Here is a 21,841-nt window from a genome sequence, read left to right on the forward strand (position 1 = left end):
TTGTGACTATAGAGCATATAGACTCATTCAGTATAAACTTTATAAAATATTGTGGTACATATTTGTTGATCGAAACGATCTCAAAGCAAAACAATTTGAACAACAAAGTTATGTATCTTGTCGAGTACTACAATTTTAGTGTAAAGTTCGTCTTCATCGAACATCATATCATATAAGAAGGTTATGAAAAATTTTATATAGCTCTTTCACTGCCAGTACAAGCCATGAAACGACAGTGGTGACCCAATATAACTATCGTTTCATGGCTAAAACCGGCAGTGATATGAACCAACAGTGATGACTCTAATATCACTACTGGTTGGTTCTATCACTACCAGTTTGTAAGAAACTAGCAGTGATGGCTCGGCGTTGTACTAGTGTAGTTTTTTTCCTCTTCATATCATAATTTTGTGAGCATTAAATATGTGTTTTGAAACCTTAGCAGAAGTTATAGAAACTTCTGTAGTAGAACATGTTTATTTTGCTTTCATCTAATGATGAAAACGGTACGAAAATATCCCATGTCGAATCCCATCATTTTCTATATTTGATCCGATCGAACTGGTATTTTTAAATAAATTTGAATTCGGTTTGAAATTTGGAACATCAAATTCGAAATAAAAACGAAAATGGTTTAGTCGCTTTTTGACCATTGTCTACTTTTCTACTTTAATCTGGAATATCCTGAATTCAGAATTCGGTTTAAACCGGATTTGGCCGAATAAAAGCCTAGCCTTAGAAAAATTATATCTTTTTCATATGATCTCTGATAAAGATATTTTTTATATAGAAATTGTTGCTCACGACAGGATTTTAGTTTTTTCATTGAGGTTTCTAAGACGATTAAAAAATTGAATAAAGTTTCAGACGCTATTGGCTTAGAAAATCATATCTTTTTCAATATGGTGTCATATGGAGGCTTTTTTATAAAAGTTGTAGGACTCACTACCAAAAATCAAGATTTTGTCTAGTGCTTTTTGGTTTGTTGAGTGTTTTTTCGGCACTCGGCAAACACGCTCTTTGTCGAGTGCCAAAAAAACACTTGGCAAATAAGCTCTTTGTTGAGTGTCAAAAAAACACTTGGCAAAGAGGCCTTTTTACCGAGTGTCAAAAAAACACTGGGCACAATGCTTCTTTTCCTAGTGTTTTCTTTTGGCACTAGGCAAAAGAAGCTTCTTTGGCGAGTGTTTTCATTTGACAATCGGTGAGCTTCTTCGCGAATGTTTTTTTACATTCGGCAAAGAGCTTCTTTGCCTAGTGTTTTTTTTATACTCAACAAACAATTTATTCAAAGCATATTTTGAAGTAGTAAATTAATTTCAATGAAAAAGTTTTCTATTACAAAGATATATAACTTCTCAAGATCTATAACTTTTATTTTATTCATTTCTTCATTCGACAAAGTGATAGTAACGTTGTTTACAAAATCTACATTTGTCTCATAAGTTTCATGAAACTAGACCTACAAGATTTATGAACAATGTTAGAATCACCATATCAGATGAATAAAATGTCCAAACAACTGAGATAAATTTTATAGATCTTGAGAAGTTATATAATTGTGTAGTTGGCAACTTTTTCATTTGAGTTTATCTTGTTATGTAAAACTGCGTTTGAATTTCAAATTCAAATTTTTCAAATGACTTGGGATGGTAAAATAACCTAAACAAACATTGTAGATCTCGAAAGGTTATAAAACTTTGTACTTGACAACTTTTTCATTTGAATTCATCTTATGAAAAACTACATTTGAATTTTAAAAATTTAAAATTTGAATTTTTCAAATGACCTTGGATGGAAAAACAACCTAAATTAAAGTTGTAGATCTCAAAAAGTTATGAAACTTTATAGTTGATAACTTTTTGATTTGAAATCATCTTATCAATTAAAATTTTGTTTGAATTTTTTAAATTTAATATTTAATATTTATAAACAACCTCTGATGGAGAAACTATCAAAATAAAAGTTATAGATCCTAAAAGGTTATAAAATGTTGTAGTTGACAATCTTTTAATTTAAATTCGTTTAGAGCCTCAAATAAGCAATTTACACTCTGTTGAGTATAGTACGTGGGGAACCAAAACGGACTCTAAACACATGTGATAGTGTGGTGCAGTGGTAGAGGAAGTTATGCGTAAAAGAGAGGTCATCGGTTTAAATCTCACCGGCCACGTAGGAGTAACTTGCTCACTAAAAATGTCGTGACTGCGACTTGCAACGAAGACGATGGGCTGTGGCCGGTGGGGGCCTTCCCTGATTATTATTTTTTTGTTATTGCCAATTTTTTTGTGCTTTCCGAGTGCTTCGGGGCACTCGGGCCTTTACCATTTTTGCTTTCGTTTTTGTATTCAAATGTAAAAATGATTGTGAGGTTTACCATTTTTATCTCTACTTTTTATCATAAAGTGTTTATGAAAAAATATAAGATAAACTTGGAAACGAGCCTAATGCTAAACTGAATTTGTTTTATGTCGCTTTCATCATCCCAACATGCGCAATTTATTACACAGGCTTGACCAATTCTCAACGTTTTGTTTCTAGCCATATTTGTGAACTATGAGGTGCACACTCTGTTGTATCGTACCATGTTATCCAAGCACATGTAATTTCTATGTATATGTCCGAAAAGCTCTCAGCTATCCAAAACCTTTCATTTTTTAATAAAATTCAGTAGCTTGCACCGGCGCCGAGGGCGGCCGCAACCGCTAGACGCGCCTGCAACATCTTGCCGAACTCAACCACCCTGCTCACCTCCGGCACCACCGGCTCGACGGCTTCCAGTGCGCCGAAGCGCTCCGACCACGCCGCCAGGAGCGGAGTCTGCTCGGGGTCGAAGGGGTTGTTGCCGTAGAGCTCCTCCGACGCGCGCGCCCACGCGAGCACGCCGCCGAGCACGACGTCCACGTACCCGGTGCTGTCGCCACCGAAGAAGGGCTTCCCTTTGAAGCTTTCCCTAAGCGCCCCCTCTAGGACCTCCGTCGCGGCGAGCGACTGCTTCTTTCCCTCAGCCATTTCCTCCTCCGTCTTCCCCATCGACGACTTGTTCCAAATCGGAAGCATCTGCACACATACACGATGGCAACGAAGCTATCGATATCCCAGCCCAACACATGGCGATTGGAAGATTAATTTGAGGCGATAGATAGATGCGTAGTACGTACCGTGTCATCGATGTAGGCGGCCCAGAAGCGAGCAACGGCGCGTTGGTAGGGGTCGGCAGGGAGGAGGGACGGGCCGGTGCCGGCAAAGGCCTCGTCGATGTATTGCAGGATGACCCGCGACTCGCAGACGGGCTTCCCGTTGTGGATGAGCACGGGTACCTTTTTGTGCACGGGGTTGGACTTGAGGAGGAGCTCGCTCTTGTTCACGAGAGCCTCCTCCTCGATGTACTCGTAGCGCAGGCCCTTGAGGCTGAGAGCGAGTTGCACCCGGAGCACGAACGGGCTAGACCACAAGCCGATCAGCTTCAGGTCGTCTCCTCCGCCGGCCATTGCAGGTGCTTCAGGGTCTCACTGATGTTCTACGAGTAGCTCTTGTGTTTTTTCCGTTGGCTAAATTCTTGGTGATTGGGAAGGGAATAGCCGCGGAGTCTATATATACAAACGCACAGGCACAGCTAGCATCCTCAACTCTTTTGTTTGTCTTGAATTGTAGCATCTCCCACGTTAATTTTACTGATTGTTAGAGGCCCGGCCCTTGCTACTTAATTGGACAGTTTGGACTACGAGTAGAATCCAAGAAATGGTGAGCAACAACCGAGAACCGATGCCAGCAATCAAGATGATGAGTTCAGTACTGACGACAGAGCAATAATTTGCCATTTCCAACTTCAAAGAGACATTAAAACATCATCGTCGACGTATTTCTTGACAGTGTGTACGCACTAGGTCCTACTATATTTTGAATTTGTTCCCAGCCTTGCAGGGAAATGCTAGTTTTAGAGTGTTCACGACTGCACCACTTGGGCCTGCATGCTGGCCTAAACTGTCGAACGCAGCAATTGGACGGAAGACTCAACGAAATCTGAAAACAAAATATCTTTCTCGCTTTTGACTCGAGCAGCAAGCCAGCAACCGCATCGTCATCTCGCGCTGAGCTCCACCAGCCTCTGCACGTCGGGCATGACCGCCATGGCCGCGTCCAGCGAGCCGAAGCTCTCCAGCCATGCCGCTAGGAGCGGGGTCTTGCTGGAATCGAACACGTTCAAGCCTGTCAAGCGATCGATGAGATGAACCCATGCGACGAAGCCTCCAAGCACAACGTCAACGTATCCGACGCTGTCGCCTCCAAAGAATGGTTTCCCCTTGGAGCACTCCTTGAGTGCCCGCTCGAGAGTCTCCACAGCGTCAGACGATTGCTTTCTGCCCTCAGCCTTCTCCTCGTCTGTCTTGCCCATGCTCATCATCATCAACGAGCCCAACAGCTGCACCAGCACAAGTTATTACATATTGATTCACTAAATTTGTTGCTTTCTCATTCTCTGAAACAAACGCATGACGAGTGAAAATAAGAAACATGGGAGATTTTAATTTTAAATTTATATAAAAGTGTACCTTGTCATCAATGTAAGCAGCCCAGAAACGAGCCATGGCCCGGTCGTATGGGTCAGCAGGTAGGAGAGAGGGACCATAAACCTCGTCTAGGTACTGCATGATGATCTTGGTCTCGCAGACGGGCTTGCCGTTGTGGATGAGCACGGGAACCTTCTTGTGCACCGGGTTGGACTGGAGAAGAAGCTGGCTCTTGTTCTTGAGATCCTCCTCGACATACTCGTAGCTCAGACCCTTAAAGCTCAGGGCAAGCCTCGCTCGCAGAACGAACGGGCTCCCCCAAAAGCCTAGCAGCTTCAGCTCATCTCCTCCAGCCATTTGCTGATGTTGCCTCAAGGTCCCGACTAAGATTATTGTTGCTTATTGTGGTTTTGTATATGGAGAGACAGAAGATAGTGGAGGTAGTCCCAACCCAAATGACTACAAAATTAGAGCATCCTCGGCTGAGACGACGGCTCCATTATTTCGTTTGAGTGTTTGACTGGTTTTGCATAGTCGTTTATTTTTTCTGGTTCAGTTTTTCTTTTTCCTCAGTTGCATAATCTGACATTTGAACAATCCGCGGATCTTTTTGCGTGGATATGAATCAAAGAAAAATGCGATGGTTATTCTTCGATGCCGTACGTCAACAATCCCATCCCGCGATTGAGAAGTTTCCAATCGGTTGAAAGATACGTGCGAGTCGACACATTTATTTGTCAGTGTGTGAGTCGACCGTCAGGGAAAAAGTTGTCTGGGGTTAGGAATGAAAACGGATCGGATACGAACAGATATCACTGATATCATATTTGTTTTCATATTTTTGGTCGAATTCAGATTCGAATACGGATAATATCAACAATGCATGTCGGTTAAGATACGATTGGATGTCGATATTATAAATATACGATTTAAGTATTCGGATACAGATACGGTATCGGATATTAAACATTCGGACTTGGATACGGACAGATTTTAACCCTTCTAAACGAATTCGGTCTCGAATACGGTCGGAAAATATCCGTACCATTTTCATCGCTACCTGGGGTAGTGATGCAGTGTGGTGCAAGTTATTTGACTAAATCAAATCTATCATATTTCCACGAAATATCTTGAGAATGGTAGTTCCAGGAACCGGCGTCTGACGACGTCGTCCATGAAAAGGCACCATGTAGAGGGAGAGCTTGTGTTTAGAACCTTTTGTCAAATACTGTTTTGCCTAATTTCATACTACTAAAAAGAAAGAATAAGACCATCGTTTTATGCAATAATCATCTCTCCATCGGTCCACCCCTCCCCTGCGATCTCGTGCACCACCTAGAGGTGAAAGGGTGCGAAATAGAATAAATAATAAAACAACTATAAGACTAATCCACCTTATTTGTTTTACATTTGATATGATATTTTTATTTTCTTTTAAATAGTTAGCGCAAGTGAGCAATTTAGATGCAAATTTGAAGTTTTATTTACCGTGACATCATATTGGAGATTAGATTTGACCCATAATACTTCATTTGTATGATGATGTGAGATTGTGGGGATAGTTCCACCCTTGGTTAGTTGTTGAGCGTGACTACTGTAGCTTTGTAGAGTCAATGTGTCCGCAACTCGGTTAATCATTTTATGGGAGGTGAAGATAAAAATATAAGTGAGTTGGTTCATTCAATGTATAGAACAAACTAGTGTCGTTTACACTCTATTAAACATATTTTTGTTTTTTGTATGAACTTTTAGAATTTACCTTTTTATTTAGTGCGTCTCTTAAGAATTTTACATAGAAGCTCTAATTAAAATTACTAACTGTAAGACTAATCCACCTTTTGTTTTACGTGCTGAAAAGGGGCAACAAAATTACAAAACATATAGCTGTTCTTTCATTCTGAGAGTCGATGCAACAACATTATAGGTGAGTCCAAGCTAATTAATTCCACAAATGGGCGCGGCAGCCACTTCAATTCAATTACCTTGGACCGCGGCGGCAGCTGCAGCAGCAGCCTGGGCCTGCCTCTTCTTGGAGAGCTCGACCAGCTTCATCACGTCCGGCATGACTGCCTGGGTTTCGTTCAACGCGCAGAATCGCTCCAGCCACGCCGCCAGGAGCGGGGTCTTGTCGGCGTCGAAATGCTTCAAGCCAGACAAGATGTCCCTCGTCTGCAACCACGCGACGAAGCCTCCGAGCGCGATGTCCACGTACCCGACGCTGTCGCCGCCGAAGAAGGGTCTCCCATTAGAGCACTCCTTGAGTGCTCCCTCCAAGGTCTCTGCCGCGGCAAACAACTGCTTCCTCCCCTCTGCCTTCTCTTCCTCCGTCTTGCCCATTATCATCACCATGAACGAGCTGAACAACTGCAAATAAAAACACACATCAGTATTGGAAATATATACGGAACAACGAGATTATACATGGTGTGGCATGTACCTTGTCGTCAATGTAGGCTGCCCAAAAGCGAGCCACAGCACGGTCGTAGGGGTCGACGGGGAGGAGAGAAGGAGCGGCGCCGCCGTAGATCTCATCGATGTACTGCACGATGACCTGTGACTCGCAGATGGGCTTGCCGTTGTGGATGAGGACGGGTACCTTCTTGTGCACCGGATTGGACTTGACAAGAAGCTCGCCCTTGTTTCCAAAGATCTCCTCCTCGACGTACTCGTACTTGAGGCCCTTGAAGCTGAGCGCAAGTCTCGCACGGAGGACGAACGGGCTCGCCCACATGCCCAGCAGCTTCAGCTCATCTTCGCCAGCCATTTTCTGCTTGTTTTGAGCTCTTTTGCGCGTGTGTTCTCTGTTTCTCACTGCGCTCTTGATCGCATTTGGAGAGAGAGAGGAGGTAACTGTAGTTTATGGTTCCTGCTGGTTGTCGAATCTCGCTGCATAGGTAATTACGCATTGGCACGTGCTGACGATGGAAGGATAAGATCACGGGATACTTCGATCCATAACCTTTTACTTGGATAACCATTTAAATGAATGTCCCTGTTGACCGGGTTATTCGGCTTTGACCATATTTTTTTATATATTTGTACAAATTAATAAAGTGGATGCTCGCATTCGTGATATACTGATGGTCAAACACGGTTGCTGGCCAACAGTAACATTTTATTTTACCAGCAAATATGTCAACACGTTACAGCATGAGTTAAAAAATATTGGCATAATGCAATACACAAAAACAACTAGACGTCACAGTACTCACCGGAAAACTGATCTCCTTGTCCACAGGCTGAAAAGAAAAAGGAAGCACCTTACCTTCTGGCGGTCAGAGGAAGATTTGGTCCAAAAAGTTGAGGCTCAGTGCGAGGAAAGCCTGAAGCACTAGAACGGTCTGGTGATGGAGCTACGGATAATACCTATGCTCTCTATACAGTGACCAAAGGGTTCCTAGGTTCATTGGACTCCTCTCGTGGTAACTAGATAAGTAGCACTAGAGAATATTCCAACAACTAGCAACGGCTAAGTAGATGTGGCACCGACAAAAAGCACGGTGGGGTCTCCCAAAGTTCTAGTGCTCACTACAAAAGTGTAGTTTGTGACAAATGACTTTGTTTTGGTGCAAAGGCTATATATACCCCCAAAGTGCCATTTGTATGTTGTTGGAGCTAGGGAACATCTCTAGTGAGTTCAGGCTCATTCTTAGTGATCTAGCCACCAAAAGTTCTTAAGAAAATAATAGGTAATTAGTTAGTGCTTTGCAAAGTCCTTAGACTAGTTAGATCAACATATTGGCGCTTTGCTCTTAGGTTTAGACTTAGTGTTTAGTGAGGTTTGCATACACTCAGTTGTTGTGAACACCATTGCGTATACTAGGTCACACCAAGCATGTCTGTGATGTGGCCGCATAGCTTATACCAAAGGGAATGAGGATCGCGCCATTTAAGCCAAAAGCTCGATAGCGAAGATGGTGGGGAGCGGTCCAGGAGAAGGTAACTCCATGGAGCCAACTGGCATTCCAGTTGCTAGGGTCTTCAATGACAACTAAAAGAAAACAGGAGCTTCTTGATACCTTGAGAAATATTGAATGTCAATGAGAGTTTGCATTTTCTAACTCAATTAATAAGCTACACTTATATTGATTTCTTAGGTTGCATGCTTATCTTTCCTAGTATAGCTTGCTTTGGCTAATTGATAGACTTGGAATCTAGGTTGCATAACTGTTTTGCTTTAGATAGCAACACTTAGCAAAATCATATTGCATGACTAGACAGATACCTTGCATGACTTTTGATAAGTAGATTTTAAGATCAAATTTTATTTTAAGTTGTCTAATTCACCGATGTTAGGCATCACGATCCATTCAAAGTGATAGTTTCTTTAGTTCCAAACACTCAAGTAAATTGTTGTAGCCACTACGAAAAAATGGCTCATTTTCTAGTCATTCCTATTAATCACCAATTTAATAGACTCATTGCATCCTTGTTAGTTAGACATTGCATTGTATAGGAAAAAAATGCTCCCTTGACATGTTTGTGGTATAAAATACGACTTTTATTGCTATATTAATCCAACAAAAGATACAACTTTGTGTTATTACTAGAGAATGCATGTTGGTACTTAGCTTGAGATGTATAATTATTAGTTTTAGACTAACATGCAACATACTAATGTCGGTAAAGTTTATATCAAGGTGGTAGAGTTTAAAGAGATCTACAACTTTTTAGTTGATAACATTTCAATTTAAATTATTTAGAGTCCAAAAAATATGTTTTAAGTTCTTAGAGCTTTGAAATTCATTTTTTTTGAATTTTTCTAAGTGACCTCAGATGGAGATATGACTTAAACTGAAGATATCGCGAACACAAGGTTGAAATATTCCCTTGTGGTTCGATTTATGATGAGTGATTGTCAATGTGATCTACGACCTAGGTTGAGTTTGTGACTAACCCTGGTGTGAGTTGGGTCGTGCAACATGTCTCTTGGCTTGTGGTGTACAGGTGTGGAGCCGGAGGCGGTGGTCGACGACGAGGAGAAGATGAAGTAGAGACATGTTGTGTCGATGGACCTGGAGTGGTGAAGGGTGGACGTGATGTAGTAGACCATCCACGGTACTGTAGTAGTAGTGTAGCGGACTATCCCAGATACTGTAGCGGACAATTCACTACCTCCAGTTTTGTGCAGTTTGATTTATTTCTTTGGAGGTTTGTTTCTCTCGGTGCTCAAGTACTTTTGGATGTACTCTAAGACTTCACGTGTGGTATCTTGCTACTAGTTAGCACGTGTACCTCACGTCTTTAGTGTGTGTTTGTTTTGGGTTGCTTGCGAGCCAAGGACCAAAAGTTTCAAAAGAAATTTGAGGCTCCCATTCACCTTCCCCTCTGGTCACCGTTTCGGTGTCCTTCTAGTATCAGAGCCAATTAAAGGTCATTCCACCTTAATCAGTTTGTGATACACAAAGACGATATGGAGCGTGGTTTTAGCAAACCGCTGTTTTTTGATGGGACCAATTATCCCTATTGGAACATTCGTATGTCCACGCATCTCTAGGGGATTGATTGGCTTGTCTGAGAGATTTGCGAGGATGCTACCTTCGTTGTGCTTAAACCCTGTGCCCACATCTTGCAAGATCAAAAAGATCGGCACAACGCAAATAGCAGAGCAAGAACTGTTCTCTTTTTGAGTCTTTTGCTTTTTGAGTTTGAGTGTGTCTCTGATTGTGCTATTGCTCAAGAGATCTGGGTGAGGCTTCAGAGCTATCATGAGGGTACAACCCATGTCAAAACTAGACTCTATGAGACGTATAAGAGAGATAACGAGAACTTCACTCAGTTTGATGGCGAGTCCATGGATGCCATATTTTCTCACTTTTCAGATGATGATCAACAACATACTAGCAAACAAGGCCGAACTACCTTATGATGATCATGAGAGGGCTCTCAAGCTTCTATATGTCCTAGATCAGAAGGTGTGGGATATGAAGGTGTCAGCCATCATCGAGTCCTCAAACTATGACACCATCACCATGGACGCGCTTTTCAACAAGCTCAAGTCCACTGAGATCCACTACCAGACCCAAGCCAAGCTCAAGAATCTCTCTACAGTCTTCTTTGGCTTGGGTATAGTAGTTAGAGGCCCTTGGGGATGACGAGCAGGCATTGATCATCGGTCGGTTCTCGCAGTTTCACAACAACCACTTGAATCGATGTCTGTGGTAGTGTAGTGGACTATGTGAGGTACTGTAGCGGATAGTCGGCCACCTCCAGTTTTGTGCAGTTCGATCCGTTTCTTTAGAGGTTTGTTTCTTTCGGTGTGGTATCTTGCTACTAGTTAGTATGTGTATCTCACGTCTTTGGTGTGTGTTTGTTTTGGGTTGTTTGCGAGCCAAGGACTAAAAGTTTCGAAAGAAATTTGAGGCTCTCATTCACTCCTCTCTGGTCGCCGTCTTTGGTCCTTAAGTTATAGTACTCGACAAGATCTATAACTTTTTAGTTGAAATTAAATTTTTTTAAATCATTTAGGATCTCAAATACTAAGAATATAATCATTTATTTAGTCACAAGTGAAGCTTTAAGTCATGAGTTCCACTCGATTGCTGGGAGCGAATGAAAAGGGTTGCCATTGCCAATGAGGGGTTTTTTTGGCTCCCTATATCCTTGGGTCATTAGTATAATATATTATTGTTGGAGGTCCTCATCAGCACTCAACAAAATATATATGCCTGGCGGTTGATGTGAAAAATTTGAACCTGTCTTTGTTTTCTTGGAGACTAAGCCCATATAAAAATTATTTGTGGCGGCCGACCCAATCACCCGAATATAATCGAATTTCTCTTACTCTCTATATCTCTATCTTTGATGGTCCTTTCTTGACAGTTGGCTGCCAAGACTAATTTTTTCTTGGTGGTTTTCATGATTTTTTTTTTGGTTTTTGGTCCTCAAACATACTCGGTTTTCTGGTACAGACGTACAGTGAGTCGTCTTTATAACCAATTTTAAAGATGGTTTTGGGTAGAGCTCCATTTGCCAAAAGAAATAAAGGCACCTCTAAATAGTTTTTGGCGTAGTGATAGCCCGTGTTGACTAAAAAGGGTTGAATGAATTGATGTATTTAGATAGCGGCGAAATAGCGCAGATATATATATATATATATATATATATATATATATATATATATATATATATATATATATATATGCATCACATGCATGCAACTTCACAAAGAACTATACATACATACACGATTCACCAGACATAACACGACGAAGATAGCGGCGAAATAGCGCACATATATATAGAAATATAGAATTATAGATGCATCACATGCAACTTCACAAAGAACTATACTTGCACGATTCACCAGACATAACACGACGAAGAGTCAACTCGGGAGGACAAAAGTAACAAACCATTCGCAGCAAAGAGTATCAAACTACATATGTTTATTTTGGACACCAGACTGAACCCAAAGTTGACTTCAACCTCTTCAATTGTCTTGGGCAACGGCGGCGGCGGCGGCAGCAGCAGCAGCTTGGGCTTGCCTCATCTTAGCGAGCTCGACAAGCTTCTCAACGTCCGGCAAGACCGCCTTGGCAGCATCCAGCTCGCAGAAGCGCTCCAGCCACGCCGCCAAGAGCGGGGTCTTCCCAGCGTCGAAGAACAGCTTCAGTCCATATAGCTTCTCGATGGCGTGAATCCAGGCGACAAACCCTCCAAGCGCGACGTCGAGGTACCCGATGGTTTCGCCTCCGAAGAAGGGCTTCCCCTTGGAACACTCGCTCAGGGCTCCCTCCAGCGTTGCCGCCACGGCGAACGACTGCTTCGTGCCCTCCGCCTTCTCCTCATCCGTCTTGCCCCTGAACACCATCATCCACGAGCTGAAGAGCTGCACAAAACACAATCAACACACGCCAGAATACCAAATTAGTCAAGGATAACGTATATGAAATTATGATTTGACGTGATTTGGTATGTACCTTCTCATCAATGTAGGCGGCCCAGAACCGAGCAACAGCGCGTTCGTGGGGATCAGAAGGGAGGAGGGAGGGCCCGGCGTCAGCAAACGCCTCCTCGAGGTACTGAATGATGATCATGGACTCACATACAGGCTTGCCGTTGTGGAAGAGTACGGGCACCTTCTTGTGCACAGGGTTGGACTTGAGGAGGAGCTCGCTCTTGCTGTTGTGGAGATCCTTCTCCTCGATGTACTCGTAGCTCAAGCCTTTGAAGCTTAGCGCAAGCTTCACTCGCAGCGCAAACGGGCTCGAGAACGTGCCTAGAAGCTTCAGCTCATTGCTTTGTCCGGCCATTTCAAGTAGAACTTGTTCTACGCTTTGTGTGAAGGATATATGATTGGACCTTGTTAGGTTTTGTTCTTGTGTTTCCTTGTTCTTGTAGGATGGCAATGCAAGCGACGAGAGGTGGTATATATATAGAGAGTTTGACATATGCGTGGAAAAATCATCGATCATATCCATGACGCTACATGTGGAATCAGGCAATAAGCTAGAAATTACAGAAATAAAAAAATAAAACAGTTTGAAGAACGGTGATGTAGACATGTTAGTGCAAAATATAGATTCAAATGAAATCATCAAGAGCTAGTAGTTTGTGTCGTACTATCTGCTTACCCGAGCTTTATATATTAGCCATGAAAAAGATTATAATCACTGTCTGATATATCCCTAGCTAAGACCGGATGTAGTTATAAGCCACTCCACCAGATTATCACGGGAAACTAGATGAGCACATTCATGAGCTAATCTTACATTGCCGACTAATGAAAACCAAATCAAAAGCTTCCAAGCTTCGGCTGAGATCTCGTTGTGTTAGTAAAATGTTCCTTGCAATCACATTGCTTAATTAATTGGACAACGAGATGGTACAAACACTAAAGTTTGCAAGTCAATATGTTTGCCTTGACTTGTTTGTTTGCTACTACTAGGTCAAGCCAAACAAAATTTTTACAGTCAAACAAAAGTTTTACACTTCTCCCATATTTTAGGTGTCTAAGTTTTAAGATAGTTTCAAACAACACTTTTAGACCACCAACTAGTACAAGTAAATTATTGTTTTTTGATTTATTATTATCTTTGTGTCATTAATATATCAAATTTTTGTCCTTCTCTACCTCCATAAATAATTGTAAATTGTTATCATTGTTATGCCAACACAAATTAAACTTTGTTGGGTTTGCGATTTTGTCTAACATGTTTTTTATTCTCGGTACTAAAAATTGGGATTGCACAAACACAAATTGCAATAAACAAAATCTGTAATTTTAGTATAAAATATATACAATAAGCATCGTCTAAAAAAGAATTAAAATTTAGGCCCCTGAATTTTAGCAAGTCCCAAAGTTTTGGAGTAGTAGGGGCTACTAGTAAGATGTTTGACTTGACTTGTTCCTCAACTTATGGGCTGTCACTAGGTCAAGTCAAACAAAAGTTTTGGTCTATTCGCTTGGAAAAACACTACTGAATGGCTGGCAAATTCAGTAGATAATCTCAATAGTACATTCTCCTGTCCATGGTTAGTATGTGTGTTTTCCTATTCTTGGCAGAAAGCTAGCAGACCAGTAGAGCGTGGGGTATAAATTTGGGTGTTGTTGATGCTGATTTGTTGTGTGGGAAAAATATTATACCAACAGGGATGATGTTTTTTCCACACCACGTACCGAACTGAAAAAACATCATCCCTATTAGTACAGTGTTTTTCTCTCACAACAAATCAACATCAGCATCAGTAGCACTCAAATTTCAGCGAAACGAAAAGGGGACAATGAACCACGAAACATAACGACGATGAAGACATGTTAAATAAATGAACAAAGCATGTTTGGATTTGTTGATCTAGTCTTCGAAGGTGCTCATAGAGGTAGATTTTGTGTGTGCATTCATAGAGTGAGTATGTGCATTGTGAGCCTCTGTGTTGTAACGTGTAATCTCAAAAGAAAAACATAAATCAATATTTCATTACGTCGAGCAGCTTAAAATGTCAAATTTCTGTTGTCATAGTTTTTTTAAAAGAAAATTGTAGGTGCAGATATGTTATATTGTTTAGTCAAAATGTGTAACATGTACTAATATAATTTAAAATGAATTATTGATATTGTTCGTACATGATTCCTCTTAAGGAAACATATTTTATACAATTCCTAAACTATAGAAAATATATTTATCTTTGATATATGCACGTAAAATACTAGTATGTATTAGTAATTATACATGTGGATATTTTGAAAACACTCAAATATAAACACACTTTATGATTAATTAACTTATCATTTTGTATAAGACAATGTTGGCAATATATATGGGGATATTTTGGTTTATTTTAAACAATGATAGAATAGATGTACGGTACAGATGCAAACATAAGGTTACTGACTATCTTTTACAATGGCAGGTGTGTGTAGTTTTAGGCGCTGACTTAATTAGAAAGTTAATGTTTATATTATCTTTCATAGTGGCAGGTGTTAGTAATTTACAGATAGATTCAGCGGTCAATTTTTGTTGCTTTGATATATAATTATGGTAGGGTCCTTCCTTTTATAAGAAAGTAACAGATTAATTTTCTTAATGCAACGTGAGGTTATGGTCCCTTTGGACTGGACACTAGTTTAATATGATATATATGAGTAATTTAGATGCAGATTCCAGAGGTTAGGCAAAGACGGACAAATTAGATGCAAATTAGGTGGATAGGGGCTACTTTAGATTACTAGATAATTTAGATGCAGATTTTAGGTGTTCCTTTAAGTTGTTATTTGCAATCAAACAGGTAATATTCTTAGAAAAATAATATATACTTTCAGTGACTATTATTGTTAATAATAATTAGAATCTAACAAATTGACTGTCGATGTTTCTGATTTTTAGGGTTCTTAAGATTTATCACTTTTCCTAGCACGTTTAATTAGGATTAATGTTTTCTAATTAGTAGTAGTAATATACTTAATAACTTTCATTTGTGTAGATTTGCGCAAACATTCTCTATTTGTCCGATCATTTCTGTGGCTGATGCTGATTTGTTCTAAGAGAAAAACACTATTATGTTGCTGAAAATAGTGGCTGATAAGCTATGCATTACGTGATATTCAGCGACGAAGCCAGCGCCCGTGCTAGACGTGCTTCAGCCTGGGCTACCGGCCATGAATACACTAAGCCCCACCTAAGCCCCCCTACGCCATGGAGGAGGAGGAAGAAGGAAAGAAGGAGCTGGAGGAAGAAGAAGAGGAATCCGCCCCCCTTCCCCAAATTCTGGCTTTGTCGCTGGTGATATTTCATTTACTTTCACTTCAGAACTCCCGTCAAGGTCACCATATTAGACACAATAATTTTGTGTGACCTGAGTATGCAATGGATGCAATGATAGCGTAGCTAAACATTTGCGTGCCGTGAATGACCTCATCGGTGACATAGTGCACAGAACATTGACCACATGCGCCTCATAAAGCTATATGCTTTTGCACATGCTAGCAATTTTCTTATGAGACCACATGTCATAGCTTGTGATTTCAGGGAAGCTCCCATTTGGTGAAATGTCTAGATTGATGAATCTCCAACACTATTTTGCAAAATGACAATGGAGGAACAGGTGTTTTGTTTTTCTTCAATATCTCAGATGCACAAGGCACGATTGTAAGAGTCCAAATGCAAGATGCTCTTTCTTAAGATATTGGTTTGCTTAGTCTATATGAAAGCCTCATGTTTGGTTTTTATAATTGAGTTACAACTGGACTAACACTTTGCCTAAGTGTTGATTAATCTAGGTGAAGTCCATACCAAGGTGGTGAGCAAGGATAGGACTTGGATGAAAGGTGATCAATCCAAATGGAGCAAGCTCACACTTTGGAGTGAAGATGAAGAGGTGAAAACAAGCCTAAAGTCAAAGGTATATTTCAAGGGTTTTGTTTTTTACTGGTCAAGATGCAATAGAGTGTATAGTTGAGTTTAAGATAGATAATCACATTATTAAGAGGGAAACTCTAAAGCTAACGTAGTTATCTAGTGTCACTAGGTGTTGATTTACATGCATATGCATTAGACCTAATGAGGTGAAAAATTTTTTTAGAACACTTTGAAAAATGCTAACACAGTGCTCAAATGTTTGGCAGAACATTTTGAGTTATCATGCTTGTGAAGTTGGCAGAGAAAAGCACTTGGTAGTGTTGTGTTGCACTCACCGGAGTGCTCTAGTGTGTTACTGGAGTGCTCATTGTAGTGCTCCTACAATCAGTGCGCACATCTTAATATCCAATGTGTGTTCGAGTTGTCCTGGAGAAGGCCTAATGGAGACCCACTTGCACATAGAGAAGACCCACAAGCACCATTGTAACACCCTAAAATATGCTCCTTTTAAAATAGATGAAAATAGATTTAGTTTTGTATTTGAGTGCTCATGAAGATATAAAAAAAAATAAATTTGCTCGCACATCTTTATTCTTTGTTTTCCAGCCTATGCTTTCGTTTCGAGTTTCCCAAAATCTTTTCTGTGTAACCCAAAATCACTCCTTTCAGTTCCTCACCCGTCAATCAATCTCTAAAGAGTTATCGGGAATTATTTCAGCATTTTTCTATAACTTGTTTCTACTTTTCCGTAAGCATAACCTAATTTTTAGATGCTGCAGATTATCTCATCATGAGTTCCAAATACTTTATTTTGGTTCCTCATGCTCCATAATATCTCTAGTAAATTTCTCCGAATTTTTGGATCTTTTGAAGTATTTTCCTTGGCTTAAATAATAATTATAGGTTTTCTAGAATTAATTTTATACCTGAGATTAAATATTTCGAAAATAATTTAATCTTGCGATCCTAATCCACCTCAGCTAGAAGAAAACCCGGTTTGTTCTCCATCTCCCACATGCTGTACAAAACACCGAGGGCTCCAAGTCGACTTAGCCAAACATTATTTAATTTCAGGTGTCAAGCTATATGTATATATATGTATATATACGTGTATCAGGACAACCATCCACCATGACGTCTTGACGCCGCCGTATTGTTTCCCAAACCCTAACCCTCCACCGCCGTATGCAACTTTGCGTCATCTCTGCTGGTGGAGTTCGATGGCCGGGTTATCGCCTAAACATATATGAGGCGAGCGTGGAGGAGATTGTCGACGTACGTGAAACACCTCTCCATCCAATCGACGGGCACGTTAGTGCTAATTGCACCTCGGCCGCCAGAGTGGTGATCTGTTCATAACATCCCCTGCATCTACATCGAGTTTATAGGAGGCAGCCATCACCACTACAAATTCTGTCAGATCGTCGCCCATGTCATCTGCTCCAAACCACCATCTTTGGTTTGCATGCGAATCTTCCGATGAGAAGACTATATCGTGGACTCTACATGTAGGTTCATGTCGTCCCTCATCCTTTTGTGTCATGTTTATATGCTAGTTGTTTCCCTAACGTGCTTTGTATCCAATCCATCTGCCGCAGTTGCCGACCATGTGTGGCGCCGCCTGCCAACATGCAGTAGTTGTGTCGGCCTTCTCTGGTCACCATGGCCATGCTCCAACCCTCGCCCGAGACGGTGAAGAAGCCAGCATCGTCAGCCAAGCCCCGGGCGGAGGTTGCGAAATTTCAGACGCTTTCCACCGTACGTAAGTCCAAGCATCCCCACCGCCATTGCTCACAATGACCTCGCTCGCCAATCAACTAGCAGAGCAGCCGTGCGTGTCCAATTTTGCTTTTGCTAGCCTGATGACATCATACTGACATGATGATGACATAGGTCAGTTTAGTTGCCGTTTTTCTATAGAAAAATAAATCTAGAAATACAAAGAAAATACACTAGATTGTTTAGGTCATATAATCTCCGTTTTAACTCCGTTTTGATCCATTAAAGTTGTGTTAGACTCATGGCAATGTAATCTACGTGTTTTTCATGTCACATATTTTCTATATGTTGCTAAATATTTAATTGGTTAATATGCTTGTAGATAGTTTTATAATTAAAAATAATATAGGTTTCACATGTCGGTCCTTTGTAATTATATGACCATGAATTTAGCTAATAGTACTTGAACATGTTTTAATTATATTTTGCTTAGACAATCACGATATATACCATAAACTTGTTTTAGTGCTCACATGTTACATAATTTTATAAGTTAAAGTTTAACTGGCATAAACGATATAAAATTATGTATGAATAACATATGATCATCTCCAACACGTATCATGTATAATTTTAATAGATGCTCTCACATATTCTTTAAAAAGTTAAAATTTACTTTGATTAAAATGATGCTTGCATGCCTATATTTAAAATATGATTATCGATTATATAATGGATATATTCATAAATAAAATATAATAAGTTCTACTTTGTCTTTAAAATTAAAATATAATTTTACTAATTTGAATTAGTAGGTTACGCATGATTTTTCTTAAATAAAACAAATTAAGATATAGTTGTCTCTTTTAAATTATCCAAAACTTCATGTAGTCATTTCTTTATGATGATAGTTTTGGTTGCGGCGTTTCTCGTAACCTTAGCATCGAGCTGTAACGTTTAGTGCGCTCTGTTTTAAAGCTTTTCTTTTGATTGGTGTGTTGTTCTTAGTTTCTTTTATTTGTTGTTTGTATGTTTACCTTCGTGTGGTGCTTGCTACGAGTAGACGAGAACTGTTTATGGGCGCTGAAGATCAGAAGATGATAACCAAAAGCTGATGGTGTGAGAATTGAGCAAGTGTTTAAGGCAAGTATAACTTGGGATCATCCTTGTTACCTATTCACTTATAAATACACATATATATCATACGCATGCTTTTACCTTGTCGACCTTAGCAAAATCATAGATGATTGTTACCTGGATTCCTTGCTACCTACTTGATATGCATTTGGTGTAGATGTGCTAGTGCTTGATATAATCCATGATCTTGTAAGATGATTAATAGCTATGCAATGAACGTTAAAAGATGACAAATAACTATATGAGATCTTGTCTGTAAGTGATCACCGGGACAACAGTGCAACCATGAGGGCTATAATGGCTCTGGCTTTAGCTCAGTATGAAGACCTTTTTTAGCTTGTTAGAGGTTACCCGAAAGGGCGCTAGAGGGGCTGAACCGACACGGGTATAGTGCGAGCCCCTGTCCCTATGTGTATAGGCTGCGCGTCATTGTGCCATTCGGAAGGGGGGTATCTATATCTGCTCGCAAAGGAAACCTTGCGGCCCTAACATGTTAGACGAACTTTTGAAAGGCTTCATAGTGATCCCTGCCGACCTTCCTTGGTAGTGGGTTAAGAGGTCGACGGGCCTCGGGCGAAAGGGTAAATCATGACTCATGGGTAAAGATGTACAACCTCTGCAGAGTGTAAAACTGGTATACTAGCCGTGCTCACGGTTATGAGCGGCCTTGGGGGTTCTTGCTGCGCCGACGATGAGCTTATTAAGTTGTTATATTCATTTGATTATCGTTTATGCTATGAGATTAATTATGCTTACACTTGATCATGGGATTAATGGATTATTTATGCTTCCTTGACAATTGCTATTTAATTATGAACATGCTATCCACCACTAAAAGCTAAATGCAGTCAAACCCGTGTCATCCATTTGAGCCTCATGAACCCCTGGTTATACTTGTTGAGTGCGATATGTGCTCACTCTTGCTATTTACCACCACTCCAGTTTACTAGTAAGAGTTGATCAGAAGAGCGATGGAATCATGAAGGTATTCTCAAGATACAAGAAGTGCTAGGCATATGTTACCCCCAGTCAACCGTCCCTGTGAAGATTGAGCCTAAAGATTAGTTACCGTTCCACGATACTCTGATGTAAGTGTTAATTATAAGTATGTTTTCGCTATATAACATTGTTTCTGATACTGTTCCTTTCTGTTGTTGTATGTGTGGACTTCCTGGGCACACATATAGCTAGCCTGGTTTTATTCTTTAAAACCGGGTGTGACAACCATGAAGTTACCCAGTCAGGAGATTGGCCCTTGCGAGTGCATCCTCGCGAGGGGTTCTGATGAGGATTAGAGGAAATCATGAGGTTCTCGATACCTCGGTAAATATCAGGTGGCGTCAACGGAAGTTTGTATTCTCTACCCTTAATCTTTTGTGTATTTAGACTGTGTGCTTTACATTCTAGTCTAACTTGCTACACTAGTGATAGGGTCTAGAATATAGCTTGTGTAACTCATTTGTGGTACAGGTAGTAACTCATTACAGACCATGTTTAGTACTAAGTTGCCTAATTCAAACCCGAATCCATCTTAGCCATCATGATCCCTTCAATTTGAAATTTAATTTAAGAACTTTTGAATGATCTCGGATGTTGACATGGTCTCCCCACATTTTTTGTTAGAATTTTATAGTTATCAAGTTTTTTCATTTAGTCATTTATATTTTTTTAATTTAATTTTAAAATTTTCAAAGGACCTTACATATATAGTCAATACCAAATTTATAGTAGTCGATGCTATCTTTAACTTTGTACTTGATAAGTTTCTTTATTCAAGTTGTTTAGAGTATCAAATATATGTTTTAATTTATCATATTTTCAGATTCAAAATTTTGAAATATTCAACAATCTCGGATGGACAATATAGTGTCTAACAAGACCTAAAACTTTGTAGTCAAATTATTTTCTATTTAATATTATTTAGCAGTCAAAATATTTAATCAAGATTATAAAATGCTAATACAAAAATAATTCATAGTAACATCATATACTCACTCACAAGTGAGTATGCAGTAAAGTGGGTAGATGTCAGTCAAAAGTATTTAGCAGGCAGTCATTGGAGAGGTCGTCCCTACCTTCTTCCCCCCTTGATGACTTTCCCTTTGTCGCCTCTCCTAGTCAGAGCCCCTCCTTGGCCGTGCCCCTCGTATATGGAGCCACGTTTGTTCCCCTTCATATCGGAGCCCTTCTCGGCTGCACCCCCAATGAGCCGTGTTCATCGACGGAGAAAAGATATAGGAAAGAAAATAACAAAGAGATCATATATGTCATATGTCATTTTCTGTTAGAATAAATTTTATGGCATTGTTCAGGGCTCCTGCGGGAATGCAACCCATAAATAATAGGGTCTTCAAAAGTAAGAAAACTCTAAATGAAAAGTAGTGGCTTTGTTTTTAGAACTATTCCTGAAGTTGTTTTAAATAAATATATTATCAAGATTTATTTGAGGATACAGTTAATGAAATTACTAATGATCTAGTGTACTTTTCTATAAATTAGTCAAAATTAGAGAAATTTAATCGAGGATAACACTAAAATGTTTAAGTATTCGGTAACTTTTAGCGACGAGTATGGAACACCGCATATCCAGTTGTAGTCGATCTGAATGTTGTGTCATGACTTAAATCTTCTACAACTAATAAAAAGACTAAAAGATGGACACCGTTTTGGTGCGAC

The 21,841-nt window shown here is 40.0% G+C and overlaps 2 protein-coding genes across 2 annotated transcripts; both read right to left on the minus strand.

Annotated features, from left to right (window-relative positions):
* LOC8063172 lies at positions 2,484-5,072 on the minus strand. Its single transcript, XM_021452457.1, has 4 exons — positions 4,554-5,072; positions 4,087-4,423; positions 3,162-3,499; positions 2,484-3,060 (listed from the first exon to the last, which is right to left on the minus strand). Exons 1-4 carry the CDS (start codon positions 4,866-4,868, stop codon positions 2,668-2,670), a joined length of 1,383 nt encoding a protein of 460 aa, XP_021308132.1. The 5' UTR covers positions 4,869-5,072; the 3' UTR covers positions 2,484-2,667.
* LOC8063175 lies at positions 6,381-12,846 on the minus strand. The gene is made up of 4 exons (XM_002467577.2): positions 12,434-12,846; positions 11,947-12,342; positions 6,949-7,365; positions 6,381-6,875 (listed from the first exon to the last, which is right to left on the minus strand). The coding sequence occupies exons 1-4, from the start codon at positions 12,764-12,766 to the stop codon at positions 6,486-6,488; spliced, it is 1,536 nt and encodes a 511-aa protein (XP_002467622.2). The 5' UTR covers positions 12,767-12,846; the 3' UTR covers positions 6,381-6,485.

The sequence above is a fragment of the Sorghum bicolor genome, chromosome 1 (assembly GCF_000003195.3).
Source record: "Sorghum bicolor cultivar BTx623 chromosome 1, Sorghum_bicolor_NCBIv3, whole genome shotgun sequence".
Lineage (NCBI taxonomy): Eukaryota > Viridiplantae > Streptophyta > Magnoliopsida > Poales > Poaceae > Sorghum > Sorghum bicolor.